The 26,065-nt window shown below is 39.4% G+C and overlaps 3 protein-coding genes across 4 annotated transcripts; 1 reads left to right on the forward strand and 2 right to left on the reverse strand.

Annotated features, from left to right (window-relative positions):
* Nucleotides 1-1,245: 1,245 nt before the first annotated feature.
* fam78bb (family with sequence similarity 78 member Bb) lies at nt 1,246-5,143 on the reverse strand. The gene is made up of 2 exons (XM_067597227.1): nt 4,665-5,143; nt 1,246-2,576 (listed from the first exon to the last, which is right to left on the reverse strand). Exons 1-2 carry the CDS (start codon nt 5,039-5,041, stop codon nt 2,054-2,056), a joined length of 900 nt encoding a protein of 299 aa, XP_067453328.1. The 5' UTR covers nt 5,042-5,143; the 3' UTR covers nt 1,246-2,053.
* A 2,616-nt stretch (nt 5,144-7,759) lies between these two features.
* On the forward strand, nt 7,760-11,096 carry rex1bd (required for excision 1-B domain containing). The gene is made up of 5 exons (XM_067597231.1): nt 7,760-7,916; nt 8,472-8,554; nt 8,758-8,962; nt 10,280-10,368; nt 10,638-11,096. The coding sequence occupies exons 1-5, from the start codon at nt 7,911-7,913 to the stop codon at nt 10,708-10,710; spliced, it is 456 nt and encodes a 151-aa protein (XP_067453332.1). The 5' UTR covers nt 7,760-7,910; the 3' UTR covers nt 10,711-11,096.
* crlf1b (cytokine receptor-like factor 1b) lies at nt 11,097-25,713 on the reverse strand. 2 transcript variants are annotated; one of them, XM_067597229.1, is made up of 8 exons: nt 25,382-25,713; nt 22,809-23,087; nt 21,878-22,007; nt 21,448-21,620; nt 18,472-18,629; nt 17,702-17,870; nt 12,915-13,096; nt 11,097-11,992 (listed from the first exon to the last, which is right to left on the reverse strand). In XM_067597229.1, exons 1-8 carry the CDS (start codon nt 25,434-25,436, stop codon nt 11,969-11,971), a joined length of 1,170 nt encoding a protein of 389 aa, XP_067453330.1. In that variant the 5' UTR covers nt 25,437-25,713; the 3' UTR covers nt 11,097-11,968. The 2 variants fall into 2 exon arrangements, with proteins under 2 accessions (XP_067453330.1, XP_067453331.1); XM_067597230.1 differs by having other exon boundaries at nt 12,911-13,096.
* Nucleotides 25,714-26,065: the final 352 nt, after the last annotated feature.

Consider the following 26,065-nt stretch of genomic DNA (forward strand, 5'->3'; position numbering starts at 1 on the left):
ATATATTTCATGAAATGTCTTGGGTTGTCATCCATTTTGGTGCATATATCCATCCATCCAAATTTTAATATGTCCAATATTTTGGATTTTGTTAGCATGGTAACACTAAGATGGTAAACATGGTAAACATACTTGATATCAGCATGTTAGCATTGTCACTATGAGCATGTTGACATGCTGATGTTAGCATTTGGCTAAGTACAACCTCACAATGGCTGTAGACTCTTAGTTTTTTAGTTTTATTTATCCAGTAATTGCTGACCCTATAAATTGTCAAAAATGTTGACAAATGCTCATCAGTACTCCTCTACCAGAGTTCAAAGTTTTTTAGTAGGAGAGAAGTGACAGTTTTTCTAATATCAGTCGTTTCCTAAAATTCTGGTGTATTACTAAAAAGCAATTTAATGTTGAGAAATTCTGCATATCTCAGACTATAAAAGCTTCTAGTAAACACAGAGTTGCTCAGTGAACATTCATGATGATTGATGTTGCTTAATTTTCCAAAACAAGATGGGAATGTTGTGTAAAGGGAAATGTTTCTCAGTTTAATGTCCTGAACTGTGACATACAGGACCATACTGCAGATTAGAGCAAAGTCTTGTTTAAAAGTGTTTTTCCAAAGCTGTGTAAGTAAAGAAATTTCATTCACCTCCATTGTATTGGGTTGGAGGCATTAATCTCACTGACAGCAAAGACGCCGGACAGATAAAACCCACAATATGGATACTGTTAAACAGTATGATGTTTTTGTAATTTGGGTGAACTGATCCTTTAAGTTTTCTAGCACAAATACAGCTCCTTTTTCAGTACAATCTTTGTTCTTAAACAACACATACTGACTGGATAAAGTAGCTCTGTTTGTCCTGTCACAGCCACGGAGGGCAGGTTCCTTTTATTACTCGTAAAATAAAGTAACCTTGCTTCTTCACCTCACAACTCCAATTAGATGGGACGATGGAAAGACAAAATCCTGTTTTTTACTATAGAAGGCTGTCATTAACACAGGCATCACTGGCTTTCAAAAGGCAGGGAGGGAGAAGCTCTGCAGCTGGATGAACTGGCCGTTTGTGATTTTTAAAGAAAGGCTGCTGCAGGGCTTCATGTGTGAGTGTGTGTGCATACTGTAAGACCAAATCCAAGTGGTTTCTACATTTCCTGTGATATGTCAAAAGCAAAGTACCTCTGAGGATGCATGTATGTTGAATATCTATGTTTTTTTTTTCGTTTTTTTTTTTTCAAAAATCATTCTTTAAAACGACCCTACGATGTATCACAATCACAAACGAGGCCCCCCGTCTGTCTGTGTGTGTGAGGCAGTCTAGTGTGGACAAAGCAGCAAGCCTGGACCCGACCCGGGGGCTCCATTATAGAAAACACACAACCACAAACACATACACACCTGCACACCCACACTCACATCATCTCTAAAAGCACATCATCCAGTAACATTTCAGTTGATATTATAGTCATCTCCGTCTGTGAAGAATAAACCCCGAAGCAGTGTCGTCCTCCTCGGACCTGCATGACACACAAACACCGTCAGCTTTCCTTGTTTGCACTCTTACACAGCACTTCACTGTACAGTACAGAGCAGGCCGGTATTATATCATCATTAAGGCTGAAGAACCTTTTTAAAACAGGGTCTCTATTTAGGCTTGATCTTTTTTTTTCTCTGGGCCTGAGTAGCTACAGCACAGGTTTGCGTTACATCCCAGCACTGATGGCATTTTTTCAAAGTTAAACAACATTTTGCTCAGTTGTGCTGGGCTGGAGTAAAGGCCTGAACACTCAATAGCTCAACAGCACCAGAAGTAGAGACCAACATACTTTCTGGATCATCAAAGGCAGCGGTGGGGAATTAAGGCATTTGTCCCCTCAATGATATTACACGCAAAAGACTGCAACTCTGATCTTGTGCCATCGACAGTTCGTACAAGTCTGCTCATAAATCTGCTTTTGTCTTTTCATCTGATTTTTCTGTTCGCCGTTTCCCCGTGAAAGTGGCTCACTATGATGTAATATTCCAAACGGCCAATCAGATGGTGTGAACGCTCTACTTGGGTGGTATGACGACGAGCGGAGGCCCTCTCCTCGGCCTCCACATCAGAACCTGGGCGTCGTTGGCATTGGGCCTCCCCATGGCGTTAGTGGGGATGGGCTCCATGCGGGTCAGCACCCGCGGCTGGTCCTGGTGCACCCGGCCCACCAACCTGGCCCTGGAGCCCAGAGGCAGGGACGGATCCACCGCGATATCAACCCTCATCCTCCACTTGATGGTGTGGAGCAAGATCTTTTCCCTGGACGTGGTGTTGAGCGCCACCAGCCAGGTGGTGAAGCTCTGGTCCCTTTTGATGTTAGTCAGTAAGGGCGTGTTGGATTCACTGACCGGCACAGCCCAGGTGACACTTGGGTAAAAATTGTCATTCATACTAACGATGAAACGGGATGGCTTGGAGGTGGGGCCTACTATGGTGACAGTCTCTGTTGTGTTTCCGTACCAGGGGTAGCTCACACCGTCCGAGTCGCTGATGGCCCTCACCAGGCCTTCTCGCAGCTGAGGCAGCTCCCAGCTCGACCTGGACGGAGACAGAAAGTGTAAGACTGGAACCAGAGAGATACCGAATAACTGTGTGCTGTTTATATTCTATATTTTTCTTAGTGTCAACAAATCACATGAAATTAATGGAGTATTGTCTCTACCATAGACCTTCATTGTTCTCCAGAAACTATTAAAAACACGTCAATGAACCACATCCTTGCACCGGGTGACCTCTATTACTGTGAGCTATACTAATATCAATCCACAGTGGAGATTAGTTACAATGACATTCATTATTTACTCCTGTTTGAGTAACGTTTGTGAAAAACTACAGTACCCACCTGTTTAAGGAAACTGGCCTCTTTTAAAAATGAAACTATATATTCTTTCTTTTTTTTAAGGATTTATATCTTTAGTAGGAAAAAATGGTTTGGGGTTCAGTACCACAGAAAATCTGTGAGAGTGGGAAAGTATTGAGAGACGGATGAATGCCTTGTTGGTTTTGGTCTTTTCACAGGATTTGTTGACAGTAGCAAAAATATAGAATATTACCACTTTGTCCTTTTATAACGAGAAACATCATACCAGACTGCAAAGCAGTGTTTTAAAGCCTTCTTTGGTTGAAAGTTTTTAGGTACTCTGTTGTACATGTAACTGCATCCAACAGTGATGTCACGGTGTACTGACACACCCTGAAATACACCGCAAGGTGAGAAGTTAAACTAGTGGAGGTCAGCAAAAACAAGATTTTCAGCTGCTATGAGGTTACTTTTTAAAGGCCCAAATTAGTCATTTTTACCCAAATAAACTGCCGGTACTGTATATTCTTATACATGATTGAAAAATTTGATTTATTTATTTAAAAATATGCATTTTGTGATTTTCTTACATCATTAAAATGAACTCCTGATATACACAAATCTTGTCACATGCAGAAGCAATTAGCTGATTACTTGATCAGTAAATCACCAGAATATTAATTCACAACAATTTACGATTTTTACAATTACAAGTTATTACAATTATCTATTAACTGTTTCAGTTATTTATCAAGCAAAAAAAACAAACATTTACTGATTCCTGCTACACACATGTAAGCAGCAGCTGTTTTCATCTTTTATAACATTGTAAATTTAATTTAATTTAATACTTTTCCGGGTTTTGGACTGTTGGTCGACCAAATCAACCATCATTTGAAGATGTCACCTTGGACACCTTGAGATGGGACAGTATCTGCAAACTATTATAGCATCAGAAAACATTAATATCTGATCTGCAGTCAATCTGAGAGTGGTAGCAGTTCTTCTATTTCGTATTTTGGTAGTAGGGTGACTTTTTTGATGGCTGGCATATACAGCGTATATGTGTCTCTAAGCTATAAAAAAGTTTTTTTTCCTTACTAGAAAAATCACAGAAGTAACAAAAGGAAACTATTGTGAAATGCTTGACATTCTTATCCAAACACAAGCTTGCAGTGACAACACAACAGCAGCCTGTAAATGCTTTCTAGTGGTTCAGTATGTCAGCGGATTGTCATCATCTCTTTGTTGTGCCCAACAGTTTTGTCATCTGGTGGCCCCTTTCCATCTATTTGTTGTGCTTTCATGACCAATCTGATGACAGCCCACCCCAGGCCCCATCCTCTCACCCCTACACCCACCCACCTCCTAAACCCAGCAGGATTAAAACACCCCCTCTATGCCTTCCAGATTGTGTGTGTGTGTGTGTGTGTGTGTGTGTGTGTGTGTGTGTGTGTGTGTGTGTGTGTGTGTGTGTGTGTGTGTGTGTTGGGGGTGTGGGGGAGGACATGTCTCCGTGGGCACAATTTGAGTGTGAGAGCAGCAACTGTTGTTTAGCTCCTCTAATAGCAGCTTTTCTATTTAGGTGCCAAAGTCACAGGAACAGAATCTGTCGGTGGGCGTTTGAATGAAGGAGGCTGACAAGCACAGTTAACCTGCTGCGTGCACAAATGCTCCTCTGTGAAACACACAAGAGTGATGTACAAGCAAGGACCCCTTACAGGCTATAAGGTGCATGCAAACCCGCACGCACAACCAATGTTTGTATCTGAAAGCACGTCACAGGGGGTTTAATGGGGACCCAGGTGACAGAGGTGTGAACTCACATGCCGACGTCTCCATAAGTGTTGTAAAATTCCATCTGGGTGCACGCCTGGATCCAGCCCACCACCCATGTCTCATTGCGCGGAATGGGGGGCATCACAATCCGCGCCGAGGCTTTGAAATAAGGAGTCTTGTAGCGAAGCACTATGGGCGAGTTCTCCTCAATGACAGTCGGGCAGTGGTCTATGGTGGCGGACAGGTCGTACACAACGATGTTCTCCCGTTTGATGCGTGACTTGTTACAGGCTATGCTCTGGATGCAGCCCATGGCTGTGCAGGTGAAGGTGATGGTCAGGAGGAGCCAAGTGAGCCTGACAGGCCTGGGAAACAGCACTGCTGACTGGGACTCGACCAGTATCAACACTATGAGGCCGTGCATCAGATGACACTGTAAGGCAAAGGTGGGTGCTACCACGCTCCAGGCCCCAAATCAGAATCAAAATAAGGCTTCAGTGGAGTAACAGGAGGAGTGCGAGAGAGGGGGGGGGGGGGGGGGGGGGGGGGCAGCTGGGTCCAGTGAGACCAGGATCCAGGACCTCTGTGTCAGCTGGCACCCGCCTTGCTGAAGTGTGAGCACATCGACCAGTGGTTGACCCAGTGGTCTGACCCCTCTGGAGGCTGCACGCCAGAAGAGAAACACCCTGCCGGGGATTAATAAAGTATCACATGAATTTTTGATGATTTTATCCTCTCCTTCAGACTGTCTGTGTCGGTGTGCCCTCTCCTGGAGGATCCGACCGGTCTGCGCTCCTGCTTGAACCCACGCGCCTGCTGCCCGTAACCTTTGATCCTCTTCTTTCTTCCCCGAGCTGTCATGTCACAACAGGCGTCGGGGGACCGGCGGACACCGGGGCGCCGGCAGGGGGACCCGGTGGTCGGGCGGCGGTGCTTGTTGATGCGGCACTGTACATGAGATGCTGCTGCTGCTGCTGCTGCTGCCTATAACCTGAGCGGCGGCTTCACAGTCCGTCATGCCTGCCGACTCTACGGGAAGGAAACCCGGTGAAACAAACAAAACCAGCGAGTCCGAGCATCTGGGACGCGGAAAAACAGCTTCCTCTCGCAGAGTTAGACGACACAGGCGGGTTGTTCACGATCAAAACGAGGGAAATAACGAGCTGCAAAGACACCGAGTGTAAACATCTGTCATAGACTGATATAAGGATGGCAGTAGGGCTAAAAAATCAGATAAACAGTGTAGTAACCGTGAAGCGCAGCGTACGCCGCGCGGCATCCTCATTCGGTGAAAGCTGCACGGCCGAGTGTCGCTGTTCAGTCTGCGTGGTGCTGAAGCTGCTGAATGGACCAATGAACGGCGGAGGGAGACTGAAGGCGTAGGAGTGCCCGCGTCTGCACAGTAGTAGCTTTGCGACCTCCTTCCTCCATATTGGAATAATGCTTTCTAATCGCATAAACACAAAGCAGACAAGCAGCAGATTACAAGCCCCCATGCAGTGGCTGAGGTGTAAATCCTTTTAATGGGGCTGCAAGATAAGAAGCAACAGGTAGAGTTTGACACATATCAGGAATGATCTTTGAGGTTATTTGGCCCAAATGATGTGCTTATAAAACATCACTCCATGGTATATTATGTATACATTTTAATATTACACATTCTGTAATCAAATAGTAAGAAATAGTGTGTTCTTAATCTTGTAGAGGATCCTTTGATGGGTTATTATGACAATTTCAAAATAAAACTGGCACAAACTTTCTACCCCCCCTCCCCCTCCCCCTTACAGGTTATAATTATAGCACTCAAAAATACTAGCAATATATTACTGATTACCTTAAAATGCTTTTATAGGATTTTTTTTATTGAAATATCTGAAGGGTACTGACATCACACTTTACCTCTAAAGTGTGAGATATTTACTACTATTTGACTTAATGGCACAAATATAGCACTACCAGCTGTTTTAAAGTTTGCACTCTGCATTATTTTTGGGTACCTATGGCAAGCTGGGAGCCTAGTTTAGATGCAAAAGCAACATTTAGCCACAATTGCATTTATTAAATACTCTAGAGACACAGAGAAGTCCTCTTTACTGGCAAGGCGTTTGGACTTAAGACTAGATTACCAACAGGCGCCTGCCTTGGGGCCCCATAAGCCCCAGGTTTATTTTGTTTGGAGATAAGGTACATGCATTATTAAAGCACAACATTAGCTGGCATAAGGGCCTTAAGTTGGGTCCTGCTTTATTATTGTACCTGATATTGGGGCTTGAAGAGGTGCCCTATATGTCAAAATCAAGTTTTAAGATGATACTGTGTTTACATGGTGCATAGTCCTAAATTCATTTGTGTTCAAATTACCATAGGCCTACAAAAAACTTGTAATATTCCAGCATAGAACAACTGCAGTGGGACCCAGCATCTTATTTTTCTCACAGGACCCCCTGGCATGTTAATCCGGCTATGGTTTGACCATATTGTGAATACAGTCTCTTTATTGATCTGTATAAAGGTTTTTAAGACTCCAGCTGCTCTGGGTTAATCTGCAAAACCGTCACACATAGGGCTGGGCAATATATCGATATTATATCCATATTGTGATATGAGAGTAGATATCATCTTAGATTTTGGATATTGTAATGTCATGATATGGCATAAATGTTGTATTTTCCTGGTTTTAAAGGCTGCATTACAGTAAAGTGATGTCATTTTCTGAACTCACCAGACTGTTCTAGCTGTTTTATTATTTGCCTTTAGCCACTTAGTCATTATATCCAAATTACCGATGATTATTTATCAAAAATCTCATTATGTAAATATTTTTGTGAAAGCACCAATAGTCATCCCTACAATATTGTCACATTTATGATATTGAGGTATTTGGTCAAAAACATTGTAATATTTGATTTTGTCAATCAATCAATCAATCAATCAATCAATCAATCAATCAATCAATCAATCAATCAATCAGTCAATCAATCAATCAATCAATCAATCAATCAATTCACAAAGAAGAAAATGTATATATCTTACTAAGACTGATAATAAACCCAAAGTTTAAACTAATGTCATGAAACGTGGAGAGCACTGATGTCATGTTGTAGTTGTTGTATGGGAGCTTTTATTTCGAAGCCGACTCCTGTAAAACGTGCTGTGTCGTCATTTCCGGGTGTGAGACGATGCAGCCTGCTGCTGATTCACATTGAGGAAGAAAACAGCGTGTTGAACTTGTAGAATAAACATGTCAACATTATAAGCTCTGGAAACTTATCGGCAGTATTTTCCGGCAGGCTATGATGGTAAGAATATGATATTTTATACTGCAGATAACTAATTAACTGTCTGAGAGGCTCAAAACTGGCCCACATGCTAACTTAAGCTAAGCTAATGGTAACTTCAACTGTTATGGTCAGGGTTAGTTGGAAACTACAGTAGTTACTGTTTACAGCTTCCTCTAACGTTATTGTAAAGCAAATGAGGCTGATGACAGACCTGTTTATTTTCCCCATAAAAACTGATTAGAGCCAGTCAGGCTTAAAGTAATGTATCATTAACAATTCCTTTTTAAAGATCAGTATAACTTTAAATTGTCAAAATAATGAGAAATGCCCAAAATCCCAATGTGAAACCTTAAAAAAATTGCTTACTTAATGAGGCAAACAGCCAAAAAATAAATGAACAAACTAACATGTTTTGTTTATATACTATTCAATACTATTCATAATAGAATAGAAAAAGAGTGTCAAGCTGTAACCAGACAATGTTTATTACTACTGGACTAAAACAAATGAGTTATTTATACCTAATAATATGCATGTTTTTATAACTTTCTTTAATGTGATTCCTCCCTGTAGGTCCCCACAGACTTTAAAACTCTGATCCAGAGGTTTTATCACCTTCAGTCAGAGCGAGTAGAGACGTATCAGCTCTTTGAAGAGTAAGTTTGTGTATATTAGTGCTGACTTACTGTATCATGCTTCTGTTATTGCAAATACATACAAACTGTTTCCAGGGATCATTGATCTGGTTGAAAGCATAGAGATAGAAATCTGAATTGTGGGCCTTTTACATTTCTGCTCTTTTTTTTTTTTTCTTTTTTCTTTAAATTGGTGCTGTTCTTGGATGCCGACTATCTTCCAGAGGACATGAGGCCTACTTGAGGACAGGGCCCCATTATGACTTCGACCACTACAGGCAGCTGGTCCATGAGATAACGCAGGCCTTCTGCGGCATCTCCAAGGAAGTGCTGGAGATCAAGGGGAAGCTGCACCACGAGTTTGACAGGCCAGACCTCTCAGAGCACATTGAAAAGCTACAGAACAAAGAGAAGCAAAAGCTCGAACTGGTACAAAAAAAACTTTATTTGTATGTTTTTTTTCTTCTATTAGGTCTTGAAGCTGAGGAGGAAACTAGTAAACAAGAGACAGCAGCTACTACTTTTGATCGAAACATTACATATAATAATAAATGTGTGACATTACTTTTGATTCAGCAGCACATAGCATCTGATGCAGGATGGTGGACATAGTATCATAGCTGCTCTGACACCTTTATTGAAGTGTTTATACTGATTGTCCTGAATATAGATGTCAAGGTGATGTTATTGGCAGATATTAAATAGAGTCTACTGATACACACAAATATATTAGTACAGATAAACTTCAGTGACTTGCACACAGTTGTGAAGCAATTAGTTGATTGATATGAAGTTTAATAGTTAAGATTTTACATATTATGAATATATTAATCCACCAATAAGAGGTCAAATTCAAAAGGAACTATAAATAACTGAGTAAAACAATCAGATCAAACAGGTTAATCAAATACATTATTTATTATAAAAAAATGTGGACTTTGTGAATTGATTTGATTGCAGTCTATAAACGAAATAATTAGCTTAATATCCACATAATTATTTTCATTTGTAAATGAATAAATAAATTAGTTTATTGCATTATTAAATATGAATTAATTGCTTTATACGCATTTGCAATCTCCAAGCCTCCATACCTGAGATTTTTAAAAGATCCACATTACATGTGATTTTTAAAATTACTTTCATATAATCAAAGTTTACATACAGGTTATGATATTTCTACTTTTATACAGTTCTACAATTTCACCACAAGGAGGCAGAATTATTATTCAAAACATTGCATAATTTCTTCACAGGACAGGACAGGGCAGCAAATATACTCAGGCTGGAAAAACTGTAGTCACTTTTGACTGTAACTGTAATACACTTTTTATTAATACGACTCCAGCAGTAGAACTGTATTACGCCTCTGATAAGTAATATTGTTAAAACTCTTTTGTAATACTCTTAATATTCTTAGTCTTTTGTGCAGATTAGGCAGAAACCTCTTATTCACTTCAGCGATGCTCAAATGTTTGTGACTTAAAAGCTGTGTGTGTGTGTGTGACTCTCATCGTGTTTGATCCGGTCAGACTGGTTTTAAAATGTTACAGCTTCGGCTCCCCACATTCTTGAACAGTCACATTACACTGTAATTTTAAACTCTTCTGTAATATTAACTCAGCCTCCTCTCTGCCAGTAATGTTACAAAGCTTCTATTATCTCAAGAGTTCATCCCCTGTCTCTCCTCCATCCTCTGCTGATGAATGGTTTGCATAAATCTTATCTGACGTGCCTTCTTAACAGACAGCCAAGCTGCAGCTGGCCAGGCAGCGGGCCCAGGATCACCCGGAGGACGAAGGCTGTCAAGAAAAGATTCAGGAGATCAAGCACGAGTAAGAGCAGCTATTACCACCCCTCCGTTTACTGCGTTAGCTCCCCACTGACCCATTCACTCACTCACCATCAACCCGCTGCCGGCTGCAGAACCACTCGGGGGGCTTATACGCCTCCTGTGTCTTTCTAAATGAACAGACTTCTCTTTGTTACCATTGTAATTTTATTTGGTTGGAAAATAAACTGTCAAAGATGTTTCTGTACCACAATAACTAATGCAGTTCTGTGTTTTTTGTGCTCCCCCCTCCCCCCTCCCCATCCCGTTCAGCATCATCAAGAACAAAGAGGCTCTGAGTGAGATCATGCAGGACTTTAAGTATGACTCTGAGGAGTGTGACTGACAGGCGGGTCCCGGGAGGCCTGCAGCCGCCCTCTCACATCAGCAGACAGCGGGGCTGACAGATCGACTCAGCTCTGCTGCAACTTCCATCTTGGACTCTTCAGCTGCACTTATCGATCCCCCCTCTGGCTCCACCCTGCTCGCTGCTGCAGTCTTATTCCACCCAGGGGGGCTTTTCACATTCTGGCTATGTGTGTGTGTGTGTGTGTTTTATCTGTAGTCATGTGTTTGTGTAAATGCATGCCTCAGCAAAAAAACGAAACAAAACGCTGCTTTTGTTGTAATGAATTATGATGATAAAATGTGTAAATATCTAAGAAGCTCATCCAGCGATCTTTGTTTACATGATACATTGTATTTTTTAAATAATAAAGACACTTTCCAAGACATTTTTTCACTCTTTACTGCTCTATACACAAGACACGGTATTTTTCAGACATTATTGATAGTCAAAGAATATAACTTAGAGAAATCAACGCTCTTTAAATATGCAGTTACAAAAATATAAACAGTATCAAATTGTCTTAAAACAAATAGATACAGGAAATTATGTACATTTTACATATAGTGAGACTTTATGTTGTGGGGATTCAATCAGTGATCCAACCAAAGTAGTTCTGCAGTCTAGAAATATCTCAATTTTACTAACTGGATGATACATAATAACATTTTTAGACCACGTGATGTCTGATTACTGTCTAAGCTGCTCATCAGTGAGTCATTTATTTCTCTCTGAACTGTTTGCTGACAGTAATATGTTTATAACAATAATATAAGTGGGGATATTGATACATTTTCTTAGAGTTTTAAAAGAGGAAATGATTGCTTTACAAAAATACCTTGAAAGATATCTTTCAAACTCCCACTGTCACTGAAATACACTATATTTTTTCTGATGCCTGCATAATTCTTTGTTGCCATTTTGATATTTACTTATCTTCTCTTAAGTCTAAACTGTTACCATAACTTTTAATAAGAATAAAAGAATAAAAGTGCAGTTACTGTGGGCTTTAATATTTGTGTTTGTGCAAACAGATCGAACACGTCTGGTCAGCGGAAATGACAGTAAAAGGCTGCATTGTCTCACTCACAGTTATCTTCCACCTGGGTCCTTTAAACTCAAGTTAAGACTGCATGATCAAACGTCAGCCAGGGCGTTAGACCTCTCACACGACTGGGACCATTATGGCCAGTTATCCGTCAGTGTTTCTTGATGCTGTTCTTGAATTAAAACACCACACAGGTGCCGAGTGGCTGCGCTATGAATTATCGTCTGGTAGAATCTGAAAAAAAGGCAAAACCAGATGGTTGACACTGGGACAATTCAATGAAAAAAAACCAAACTATGTAATGCATAATCAGCATAAAGATGTTAATTGCTCTGTCTGGCAGGCACTTTTCTCTCTTTGCATCATCTCTTTCTTATTCTCTGTGTATCTCTCCCAGCCCCCTGCTACCTCTCTCTCTCTCAAGGTAATCAATGGGAACCTGTCACGCTTCGTGAGCAAAGACATTATTCAGGTGACAGCATGTGCCCTATTAAGCAAAAAAAAAAAAGAAAAAAAAAAGAAAAAGGAGACTGCTGAGCTAATTGAGTCAGGTAGAGTGCTGCAGGTTTCTGTGAGTTCAAGGACTGAGAGCAGCAAGGATCTGAACTCTTCACAAAGTCACATAAACACACAGAAGATGGCGGGGCTCTGCGTGCCATTTGGCCATTTGAAGTTATTTTTGTGAAAGGGCCCACTCATGCCGAGACAAAACAAAATATGAAAGGAAAACATTACAGTGGGCTGTTAATTACATTTACATGTTCATTTCTCTTTGTTGTGGTCATCAGCTGAAGAGCAGAAGTCAAAATATGTAATAAAATCTGAGTGCATGACTGAGAGCATATTTTATGCTTCCACTTCTGGGCCAGTAAAGTAAAAACCACATATTTTACCTGATCATAAAGTACGGACTGAAACTTCACAGAGCCAGCCAGCTCAAGAGAAATCTGTCCTCTTTGTGTTTGTAAAAATGTTGACCACATGGCATAACAAAGGCAGGGTCAGAAATTCAGTTCAGGACATTGATGCAGCAGTGGCTGCTTGTGATGTTTCTGTGTGTGTGTGTATGTGTGTGTGTGTGTGTGTGTGTGTGTGTGTGTTTCTGAGACGGGCTCAGCAGAGATAATGAAATAAGAGAGAGGTTCTGCTTACCTACCTGGTTGCGCGTTCTGTGCGATTTCTGCAGCCACACCCTCCACTGATCGTACAGTTTGATTGACATGCCGCTGCAGCCAGACGCGTGCTTGCGGACCCAGCCGAAGAACTGCTTGAGTTCCCGCCGCAGGGTGGAGTTCTGCTCACCGGGCTTAGGATCACATGAGCCACTCTGCAGCCGCTCTGGGAGAAGAAAAGGAGGGTGGAGGGGAGGAGAGACAAAGGAGGGAGAGAGGAGGGGAGGGAGGAAGAGAAGACAGCGCCAAGGTTACAGTTAGGACAAGTGTCAGTACATTGAGGGGTGCAAGCACACACAGGCTGCTTACCAGGTAATGTGGCAGCATAGATGTGGTCTTTTCTTTATCTGGCACTTTTTCCAATAACTGAATAAATACAGTCAGCATTTAGTAAACACTGAAAATAACATTTAAAGAAAAATAGACACAAACCCCTAAAAACAATAGAAGTACAGTAGAAGAAACCTTCGCTCTTTTAATAAATGCAAGTAATTTCCCTTCTTTTAGGTTCTGATTAATCTATTTGGCTGTGCAGTTTGTTATTATTGTTTTTTTGTATGTTTTAATTGTCTTAGTGTTCATTTTCAAAATACAGTATGTACTAAGCTGTTTTTAGCTGTGCTAGAAGTGTGGATAGATGGATGCCAACGTTGGTTAGTCAGTCAGACTGAAGTAGCTCGACAAATACTTGATGACTGCCATGAAATGTTGTAAATTCATGGTCCACAGAGAATAAAGTCTAATGACTCTGGTGATCCTCTGACTTTTCATGTGGCGCCACCATGAGGTTTACATTTGTGATTTTGAGTGAAATGTCTCAACAAGTATTAGAGGAAGTGCCATGAAATCTTGTTGACACATTCATGTCTCCCTCAGGATGAATTTTAATCACTTCGTTGATCCCCTGACTTTTCATCTAAATCTCAATTTGCCCAATACTTTGGTTTTATGACAAAATACCTGCCAGACTAACGACGTTCCCCTCAACCTCAGTTGCTTTTATTATTATTATTATTATTATTATTATTATTATTATTATTATTATTATTATTATTATTATTATTATTACTACACTGGGTCAAACAGCAACAGATTCATATCCATATATATACAACTGAACCCATATATGCACATACATATATGCACACACATATAGCTATATCTACACACAAACATATACACTTCACATATATACATGCACAAATATTCATATACATATCCACATACTATTTTTTTCTTTTTCTTTGACTCCAGCTTTCACCCTGACTCAAAGCATCCCACCTACATTTAAAAATTAAATTCTGTTCTTTATTCCTATTAACATCCTTTTCAAGAACCCACTGATACTTCTGAAACATTTTGAAACGTTTTGAGTGTTTAATTGCTCTTCCTTGTTCTTCATCCCTTAAATCACCAAACATTGTGGTTAAAATTTGAAAACCCAAATAAATGAAGATCAGACTCCTGATCTGATCTACATAAGTCAAGCATCTGTAGATTAGTTGTAAAATTCTAGTGGAGACATCAAATTAGTTGTGTAAATGCCTGAAGAAACTTCCTCCGATGTCTAACAAATCCTCCCATTTTGACTGAATAGCTACTGGTGCAGCAGATATTTTTTTGAGATGCATGTATAACATGTTTTTTGTTTATTTTTCTTTTGTTCATCCATGTTGTATTCTTAATACAGGGGCAACATGCCATTTGTTTTACACATAATGATAGTTTCCTTTTCCAGGTCTGTGGTATAGCTGCTCACAGTTGATTATATGTAAGAATGTCACAAATATTACTGTGTACTACTAGAAGATTATCATAAAACATGATATAAATAATATTTTTAATGTCTCTTTTTCAAACATTAAAATCGATAAACAAAGGCTCATCCTTAAACTATATATTTCTAACTCATAACTCTTGGCTTTGGATTTCATAACAGGATTCTGGTTGATGATATTGGTATTGAAACCAGCTATGACCTCTTCCAAAAAACCTGATAATTGTGGAAATAACTTTTTCTTTAATATAATAAAGTGAAAGCAGTTAAGTGAAGGTAATGATCAAGTTCTTTATAGAACAGAGGATGAATGGACATCAATAACTTTGCTGAGAAACACTGCGGACTACAAATAAATTTAGGTATAAGGGATGTTTGTAATGCAAAGTTGACTGCTTTAAGATTTAACGATTTAAATCCACCATGTTTGTAATTATTGTATAGACAAACTTTCTTTCTTTAATATTGTTCGGTTTACCACCCCATAAGAAACTGAACACGATCTGTTCATAATTTTTAAACAGCTCTTCAGTCAATGGTAATGACATGACATGATAAACTGAGGAATTACTAAATAATTTATCACTCTTATTTTTCCATATAAAGTTAAATTAGTCAGTCTCCAAACTTTTAATTTTCTGTCAACTATATGTAGCTTTCTATCAAAGTTTTTTATTTGTAATGTGTTCCATGTTTTTAGGGATATGTATATCTGGGACATCTATTGGGCCATCCGACCATTTTAATGTCAGATCACCACAGAGCTCAAAATGTGTTTCCTTCGGAGACACAATTCACAACACAGTACATTTATCACAGTTAGGTTTCAGTCCGGAAAGAACTGAAAAGTTATTTAGCACTTTAACTAATGCAGTAAAAGATGCATCATTTGGCTGAATTTGAAAATTTACATCATCCACATACATTGAAATTTTTGATTCCTAACTATTTATTCTCAAACTTTTTGGTTTGTTATTCAGTCTTACTTTTTGAGCAAGAATTTCTATTGCTATAATAAATAGATATACATAAAGTGGACATCCTTGTTTTAGACCTCTGTACTGCATAATTGTTTCAGAAAAACAGCAACAGCAAAAGTTACTATACATTAACTTTTATCCAACTTAATGAATCTCTGAAGATAAAATGTCCTAAACATTTATAAATGAAATCCAAACGTACTTGATCAAATGCTATTTCAAAGTCAGTGAAAAAAAAGAAAGCTGGCCTTTTCATTAAACCATAATATTCAATTATTTTGACTATTTGTCTGATATTGTCACTGATAGAATGTCCTTGTAAGAATCTGGATGAATAATATTTGGTAGTACTCTTTAAAATCTGTTTCCAAGACATTAGCTAATATTTTTGCATCGTTACATTGTAGTGTAATTGGCCTCCAATTCTTTAATATAGTTTGATCCTTATACCTTCCACATGAATCTTGTTTTAACAATAGTGAGACTATTTTTTCTATATGACCATTTTAAGATATTAAGTGTTTTAACAGACTCATAGGAGGTTTGATAAAAGCCATCAGCTCCCAGACTTTCACCTTTTTCAAAAGAGCTAATGGCTTGATTTAACTCCTCCTGTGTATTAAGTCCCTCACGACATTCTTTGTCATTCTTTGTTAACTTTACAGTATTATTGTTTTGAAAATTAGTGCTCATATTTAGTGTGATAAAACCACTGTATTGTTTTGTTTTAACTGCTCTTCCACAGCCTCAGCTGCTGTGTGTTTATTGCTAATTAGCAAGTGTTAGCATACTAACATGCTAAACTAAGATGGCGAAAATGGTGAACACTCTACCAGCTAAACTTCACCATGTTAACATGCTTTAACCTCAAAACATCACTGTGCCCATAAGTACAGCTTCACAGAGCTGCTAGCATGAATCCAATAATTACTTAACCTATGAAATATTACAAATAATGAGAAACACCTATCACAACTTACCAGAGCTCAAAGTGTTTTAGTAGCACAGATAGTGGGACATTTTTCTAGTGTCTCCTCCTAAAATTGGTTTTCTCGCACTAAAATAATGCTCTGGCGTACTATTAAAAAGTAATTTAATATAGAAATATTCGGCATGTCTCTTCGTACGAAGGCTTCTAGGAAACATTCAGTTGCATTCATTGAACATTTATGATGATTCATGTTGCTTAATTTCCCAAAACGAGATGTAAACTGGGCAACAGTGTCATATAAAGAGAGATATTTCTCAGTTTAATGTCCTAAACTGTGGAGGTGATATACCATACTTGGCTTTCTGGGTAAGGGGAGGCTATTGAAAGTCATAAGTCTGCCACAATCAATTCTTTATGGCAAACAACAGAGCCTGATAACGACTTCCTCCCTCTAGGGAGTAAATACCACATAACCTATGTAACTCATTATCTGCTCCTCCTGGTCCCAAACCTGCTTCCACTCAAGCTTTATAGGCCCTGTTTGTGGCACGGCACCAGCTTTCTAACTTGATCAATCTTTGAAGCCAACGACAAAAATCTATCAAATGTCCCCCTGGCTCTTTGCAGTTCCTTCTAATCCTCTGCTGAGAGATCTCTATCAAGGTATCTAGCGTACTGATGTTTTGGCTTCTCTTGGGTCACATGCGGTTTGGATCTGCTTGTTCAGGATGTTGAATCAAGGATAAGGACATTGTTTTTCTGGCTTTAATTGGCAATGAAAGGTTGATTATTAGAAAGGAACGGATGGTCAAGATTTGTGATGTGCGGGAAGCATTTAAAAGCCATTTAAGCCATGAGACAGTCTTTGAAAGGAAAGACTTCAGTATACTTTTAAACATTCGGTGGATTTAGTCTCGGCTGTCCAGAAGACAGGCATTGTTTAGTTAAATTAAAATTTCAGTGATTATTTGCATTTGCCTTGAACCCATATAGCAAAATCCTGTAAATCTTACCCGAAAAGGGTGACTCATCTTAAGGTATACCAAGAAATTTCTAATGTGTTGTCCTCTGCAATGTACTCACCACTGCTGGGTGTGGAGGCAGCGGTCGGGTGGCTCCAGTCACTCCAGATGCCAGCCTTCCTGGAGCCATAGATGCCCACTGGGTTACACCTCACCTGGACAAAATAGACAGTCCCGGAACGAAGGCCTGCCAGACGACATGACGTTTGGTTACCAACATCATCCACCACCTGGGAGAGGGAGCAAAATGAAAAAGAGGATGTACTGAAATGGTGCTTGTATGTTGTAGTAGTAGAATCAAAATCCTCCTCTACACCTACTGAACAGAGATATTTGCTGCATCTATGCTCAATGTTTTTATTTTTTCGTTTTTATAATCACTTTTTCTAACTTTGTTCAGCTTTCATTTTGAATGTAGTCTGGATAAGAGCGGCTTCAAGGATTTAAATGTGTTTCAATATCATTTCCCTTATCTTTTCATTCAATAGTGAATACACATACTGCATATACCACATACTGCATGTATACACATGCCAGAGAACAAATATAAAGAAGCTGTGGCCAGAAAACTTCAAAGAAACTGTTTCTAAAAGCTCTGCTGCTGCACTTTTGGATCAAAATTTGGTTTCAAGATTTACCAGCAATGAGTCACCTGCAGTCGGGGTTTTTTTTTACTCATGATTAAGATTTGCATTGAAAGCACAATGAAGAAGCAGCAGATAGAGTAGGAGAAACGTTTTATGATCATCGTGTAATGGATAAATCTGTGCTGCAAATATTCCCACAGAAGAGTGTGTGTGGGCTTTGTGTGGAAGTGTGTGTGTGGACCACCTTCCATTCGGTGCTGTCTTCCAGTCTGTAGCGAATCTGATATTTGGCCTGGAACAGGATGTCCTTGAGTTCGGGGGGGCTGGCCCAGCGGACCGTCAGCTGGTCCTCGAGGTCGCCAACACGACTCGCCTGCACGTTGGCAGGAGGGTCTGTGGTCACTGGAAAGGACAAGCATTTACAGTTTGTGTACAGCAGATGTAAAGTATATAAAGTGAGGATTCAGGAGGCCCGAGTGACCTCTAGAGATGAAACTCGGTGAATATTGTGCAGACAAACATCATCCTGCATCATTCTTCTTCAATAAAACATGGTGAGGATGATCAGTGCTGCACCAACTAACAGCTGTCTGTTTTGTGTACAAGGTCATTTTTTTATGTCCATTTTTGAAGGGAAGAAAGTCAACATTCATCTGTATTATCAGTTCTTGGTTTCTGTTACTTTGAAGATTACTCTTTTGTTTTGTCTTGCTATTATATTTGTTTAATCAATGCTTCTCTCTTATTTGAAAACATAGAGAGGTCAGTTAGAATTTATGATGAAAATAACAGAAATATTGTATTTCAGAACAACATTAAAACTTAATTGTGATAATACTGTATATAATTTTAGTCAAGATGGTATTTAGTAGTGAAGTAGTGAACTTTTTTGCAATAAATTATTTATTGTTTTATAACTTAAAATAGAAAAAGGGACACAGTTCATTAAAATACTTGCTTTTGGGCTGGTCAAGTACATTCATTATGGTTGAAGTACTTGTGATGACATGGACACAGTAATTATAGAGGAACTGGATCTTTCAATGACACATGTAATGGGTTACATACAAGCACATACTACACATATGGACATTTTTTCTAGTACTGTACAGTAAATATTGTTTCTATCATACTTAAGGTGAAGATCAGATGCTCCCTACTGTTAATTCACTCATTCATTCTGTGCCAAAGGTTTATTTGGACTTTACCCAGATTTAATGTGACGAAAAAACAATCAGCATCTATTCCAAATATTTTCAGTAGTTAGTTATCAATACACATAATGAAATGTGCCAAAGGTTGGGTGAGCATTTCTATGACAGCTCAGTTTTGATGTTAAATTATCCTTTTACTTGAGATTAGGCTCCACAGGAATCTACTGAGGCCTCTGACAGGCGACAACGTCCTCTAACATACCTTTAAATTGCCTTTGAATCACACACACACAAGCAAAGAGCAGATAATAAGCAGCTTGACTCAGCCTTGTATCTATATTGTATTTGCTTCAGCTAAGCTATAATTGCTGGCCCCATTGGCTTGACAGGCAGTTTCATTTGACTGACACTCAGTAGTCCAGCCACCATCCCTGCTTATGTAGCTCCACTAGTTGCAGATACTCAGCTGCTTAATCAAGCCTTACATCTTGCATCTGCTGAGGCTAAGCTACAATAGTTGGCCCCATTGGCCTAATAGGCAGTTTCATTTGAATGTCATGGCCTGATCTGTTGTACCGCCACCATCTAGTTTCACTAGCCTTACAACTGGCTGCTAATTAGCAACCCCTCTGGTGTGAGAAACTACTCCATGCATGAATCATGTCCCTTCACCTGTATTCCCAAAGAAAAAAGTGATCCTGTAAGCAGAGCATATTTAAAAGCTTTCTCAGACCTCAGACACTCAAACATGACACAAATACTTGCTAACTGTACATGAAAGAAACACAAAAAGTCAATAAACAAAAGGCAAAATTCTGTTAAGTACATATGTGCATAAGAGAATAAATGTTATAAAATAAATAGGTACTTCTACCCAAATCCCCCCATCCTAGAAAGACCCCACATATGTCATTACACATATGATCTAATCCTTACCAACGCAGCCTCCCAGAATTTTATGTACCATGTATTTTTTGCTGTAAATGAGTGACTGGGACATTTAAATATAATATATATTTTTATTTTTTTATTTTTTTTAAAGTGGATTTTTTAACCAATAGGCCATCCAAGGAAGCTAGCTTTAAGCATTTTGATTTCAATATAGAGATATTCACTTGACAAATTAAAACTGTTGGCTAACTTTCATTAAGTTGTGTGTCCCTCTCCCCTTCAGCAGAGTGAAAGGCTTTTGTCCAGGTCATTCTCTACTTCCTGTTGAGAGCACGTTGTACCAGCAGTCAGCATTAAATAAAACTTTTACCCACTGCAATAAAGGCTGCAAACAAATCAAGTGCTTTGACGGAGAAAAAGATAAAGGGAGAGATAAAGTGGCGTGACAGACAAAGGAAGGAAGAGAAGTTAATAAAATGTCTTGTAAATGCTTTTAACCGTCACTGCTTTTACTGCTGGTGTGTGACACCGTTTGTCAGCTGATGTACTTTATTTGCTCTACTGAGTTCCGCTCGAAGGAGATGAGAAAATCAAGCCAGGAAAAGTATTCACTGAGCTTATTGTTTCTCTTGTTGAGGCAGCGTAATGCATCATACATATGGCATCGCTCCTCCTTCTCCTCCAACTCACTCACAGCCTCCAACTTATCTGCTACTCCAGTGCGCAGTGACGATGAATGGAGGGAGAGGATGCTCAGTCACAGACAATGAACATTGCTTTCAAAATGTGGCGCTCTGGAGGCCACAAGCCTACGCTATTACATTAGGGCTGGAGACACTATAAAGATTACCTGTTATTGCTCGTACATCACAACCTGAATTTCTTGCTGTGAAACTTGTGAAGGCATTACCTAAGAGGCATCTGCTGTGATGTTAACTTTTACAATGAAACATTTTATCTTTGAGAGTTGCAGCCTGAACTCATAATGCTGTTACAGTGGTGGGTGGAGGGAGCAGATCATAAAAATAAATCCCCCCTCCCCCAAAGGAGTGTGTTAGCCATATGCAGGAGATCTGCAGACAAACAAATAGAAGAGAGGAGAGGAGAGACTATGAGATTTTGTTAATTAACCTCCAGGAGTCAATATAAGGAAAAATGTCATCACACTTACTCACCTACATCTAGGATGTCCAGGGTGGTGATGTCAGAGGTGGCGGAGCCCAGCTGATTGGCTGCCTCCACCCAGACCTCATATGGGGTGAAGAGGGCGAGGTTGTGGGGGATGTAGCAGGAGTTACGCTGCTTCCCTGTGCTGTAATTTTCACACTCCTTTTCTCTCCCATACCACCTGGACAGAAAGCATAGCAAGCACCATGACCATAACAGACTCTTGATGTTTGTTTGTTTTGTTTTCCAAAAAGGCAGACTAACTATTCTTTTTAATTTTTTAACAGTTAGTACCGAAACATAACAGCATACTGCAGCCTCTGAGTGTAGCATGTGTTGCAGATGGTGAACTTTATGCTGCACATTAGCTGCTAGTCTACCTGATTGGTGTTGGACGAGGTGATCACCTGTGAGCTGCAGCAGGTCTGGGGCGCTCACCTCAATTTGTACTTGAGGGTGTATTTGGTTCGGATGTGGGTCTCACCCCGCCCCCCCGGGCTCCACTTGCAGCTCAAGTCCTTTGTGTTGCGCGACCAACACGTTAAATTGACCGGCTTTTCTGGAGGCACTGGTTAGAGAGAGAGAAAAGAAAAACCAAAACAAAACAGAAACCATATGAAAAAACTAATTTTAAAAGAGACAAAAAGCTTTTCAAATAATTGGCGTCCACATATTGAATTTGAATGCAGTGAAATGTAAAGAGAAGTCAAATAGAAAGTTGAAATAACTTTCATTTTAATTTCAGTATGGAATTGCATATTTGTTACTATAATGAGGGCAATAACAGTTGGAAGCATAATTTTTTACATTTCTTGATTTAAATGATTATAATAGACTGAAATAATTGAGATATTAACTCATCTTTATTTTTGTTAACTCATAGATCCTCAATAGCATAATTTCAGCCCAGTCATTCACAGGCTGTGTATGTGTGTCCTTGTACATTTACCTTGATCTTACCTCGGACTTTGAGTTAGAAAGTTGATATCATCTGGGTTTTGGGTTAACTAAATTTAATGTTATAGTTGTGAGTGATGTGCTCATGATGACTGTGGGGATGAGAAGGGACAAAAAAGGAAAGGCAGCATGCTTCTTTGCAGTATGTTTAAGAAACTACAACTATTACATTTTCAAACAATAGATTAATTTAAAGCTAAAAATACATGATATCTTTTCATTTTCCAAGCATATTGACCGATAAATATTTTTTAAAACCTTTTTCTTTTTTTTTAAAAGCACATGATACGTTTAAAAAGTTTTCAACAATGGTAATTCCACTGGCAGTAAAAACAATACTGAACCAGTAATATAATACTATAATAACCAGTAAATTATAGGACTCTGCACAGACAGAAAAGCCTCCACTTACTGCCCACATAGAGACAAGAACCGGCCAGGACGTGTCCATCTGCTCCGTGACACACCAGGTTGTCTCCAGACTGCTGCTGGGAGCCGTTGAGGCTGTGAAGGGTGACGCTCAGAATGTCAGAGCTCACCACGCTGTAGGTGCTGCTGGACAGACGCATCCCGTTCAGCGTCCAGTACAACGTGCTGGCGTGGAGGCCGAGTTCAGGGCTCAGCGCACACCTGGCTGTCAGGCTGGAGCCGATACGCAGGACGGGATCCTGCGGGGAGATCACTGCCACCTCTGGGTGATGGACACACACACATACACACACACACACACACACACACACACACACACACTCTTTTAAGCCATGCCAACATCAAAAAGCCCTTCTTCCTCTTCTAATGTGCCTTTACTTTCTCGTCAGGCTTCCAGTAAATTCCATTAGTTAAAGTAAAGTTTGAAGTCACTTGTTTTGTCTTACCAAATGTCCAAAATCCTGAAAATATTTTAGCATTTTTGCTTGATTTTTGCTAATAATTATACAGATTGACAACTAATTGTTTATGTACTAATTTGACCATTTATTGACTGTAAAGTTGTTGTTTTTTGCAGTCTGTGTTTCTGTTGTATTGTGTGTATTTATGCCTGATGATTGTCTATGCTGAAACATTGCTTCTTTAATAAAATTACTGCATGCAGAGTACTTTTTTAAAATTTCATTCTCCAATTTACCTGTATATCAGGTTTCATTATATATAATTTTGAAGATACTATTAACAAAAATCTAAAGGTCATTAAAGCCAAAAAGTAACTTTTTCTAACAACACCATGGTGCATTTTTATTTACATTTTAGGTTTTTAGCTTCCTCTCATCCTTTAACTTTCATTGATTAGACTTTTCTCAATAACATCATGTATTAGATCCTGGGAAGCTGTTTGTCTGCATTTGGTTCAACACTGAGAACAACACACTAGCAGTGGACCTAGAGGTGAAATGGCAAAGTTTCCTACAAGAAATCATTTGATTCCAAATCTCTTGCCAACTGCATGGAAACTTTTTTGTGTTTGTATGTGAGGAGGAGTAGCAACACATATTTATGACCCAGTAATGAAGTGGATTTATGGAGCCTTAGTAGGATCACTTAGAAAGGTCACCCTGGTTTGTCGGTAAAATCCTTGAATGCTTTTCCATACTAGTCCCCCTCTTAGAGTTTAAAAGTTTGCCTTTATGACTGATGCCCATGATCAAATAACTCTCTGCTGTGTGTTTGAATGTTACCACTAGGCTCCTTCACAGAGATACGAGGGTTAATGTGTAGAGTTTTATTAACCGTGCTGCAGGTGGGCGGTGGACAAGCTTTCTAACATATGTGCCGCTACGTTGTTTCCAGCCTCAGCGGATTCAGTAGCATCTAATGCGATGTGACATCTGCCTGTAAGACACATGAGGATTGACCTTTGGGCCGAAGTGAGTGAGATTCACTGTAAAACATAATGTTAAGTATGAAATATATGTAAATAAGAATAATAACCAACATCCACACATGAAGAAGCTACCTGCAGATCAGTCTCCCAGTCTGTGCAAGGTAATAACTTGGAGTATCATTATCTTTCTCACATTTCCTTCACGCGACAGCACGGATGAACACTGTTTATTTCAATTTGTCTCATCAGCTTCATCACCATCTCACTTCAATCCAACATTAGGTGCAAAATCACACCTAATGATTGCTGTGGTGTCACTGCATTTGGATTTATTTCAGTGAAAACGCTACAGTTAAACTATAATTTGAGTTTTTGTTGACACCATTTCATTAGTTGGTCAGAGTCTGATCCAATCAAAAGTTTCACCAACTTTTTCAGAATATTCAACAAGGTTCCTCAAATAAATAAGCATGAGGGTTTGGTGATGAGAAAATATAAATCTGTCTACTGTCATAGTTTGATAGTTATCCCTTTTAACATTTCTGGATGTTTTAGGTGATTGTGGGCAATACTGGATTTTTATGATTTTTGCATCAATTTGATCAAGTTTTTTTACTTGTAGGTATTCTATTCACTGAATTAGAAAAAAAATCTTATAATTGTCTGGTTATTTTATCCATAAACAGTATCTAAATTGATTTTCCAGAAATAATACCATATTATAATATATATCAATATTGTGATATAAATTACATATACGGTGATAGAAGGTTTTATTCATATTGCTTACTAAAATTGGAACATAGTTGAAATTTCTGTGGTTACTTATCAGTGTTCAGCTGCATATCTATTATAATCATTATAGATGGGGCGATAATAACAGCTGGGATGGTGAAACCTGTAAACCAACTAGTCGCCTTGTTTCTTTCCTCCTTACGCTGATTTCGATGTGAAATACTGTGAATTATGTGAAAAAACTGATTTAAAACTTAAGCTTTACTTTATAACTTAACACCTAGTTTTTGAGACAGCTGCTGTCAGTCTAAATACAGGAGGTGATACATTTATATCGTACCTCCTCCTGCTGCGATCTGAACCGACACAAACGTGGTAATTAGTGCGCTATGTTGTGTCAGTCTGTCAGGTAACTAAAGTTTGGTACTTACTTGTCGAGGAGAGCAACACATGTGGAAGAAGGAGGAGACACATGAAGGTAAACATGCTTTTTTTTAGAGCTGTTTTTCCTGCTCTTTTCCTCCCTGTCTGTCCTTTCCGACTTTCCAAAGACGCGAGGAGCAGACAGAGGTGAAGTTAGGAAGAGTTACTGCGCAGCTTCACTCTCCAGCGGCTGTTTTCAGACCAAATGTTGGTTCTTCCAGTGAAAGTCAGGACACCAAACTGACTGCAGGCTGTTGTAGGAGACACGAGGTTTGCTTCCTGCAGTTAAAGTCAGTGCGGCTCTGGAGCTGCAGCAGGCAGCTACAACACTCAGGTTCATACTGTTTGCTCCTCCCTTGTTCTCCCACACAGCCACATGTCATTAACACACACACACACACACACACACACACACACACACACACACACACACACACACACACACACACACACACACACAGAGCGAGAGAGAAACACAGTGTCAGAAATGAAAACAGCACTACACACTTTCTGTACTGTTAATTGTTCTACCAATTATAGAGGAAAGTTGCCGCAGGTGAAGTGAGATTTTGAGTAAAACTCTACTAATACTTTATGAAACACAATATAATATCATATATCATATGGTGGAATGTAACTAAGTACATTTACTGAATTGTACTTGAGTGTACTTAAATGCTCGTATTTCCATT

The sequence above is a fragment of the Thunnus thynnus genome, chromosome 8 (genome assembly GCF_963924715.1).
Source record: "Thunnus thynnus chromosome 8, fThuThy2.1, whole genome shotgun sequence".
Classification (NCBI taxonomy): domain Eukaryota; kingdom Metazoa; phylum Chordata; class Actinopteri; order Scombriformes; family Scombridae; genus Thunnus; species Thunnus thynnus.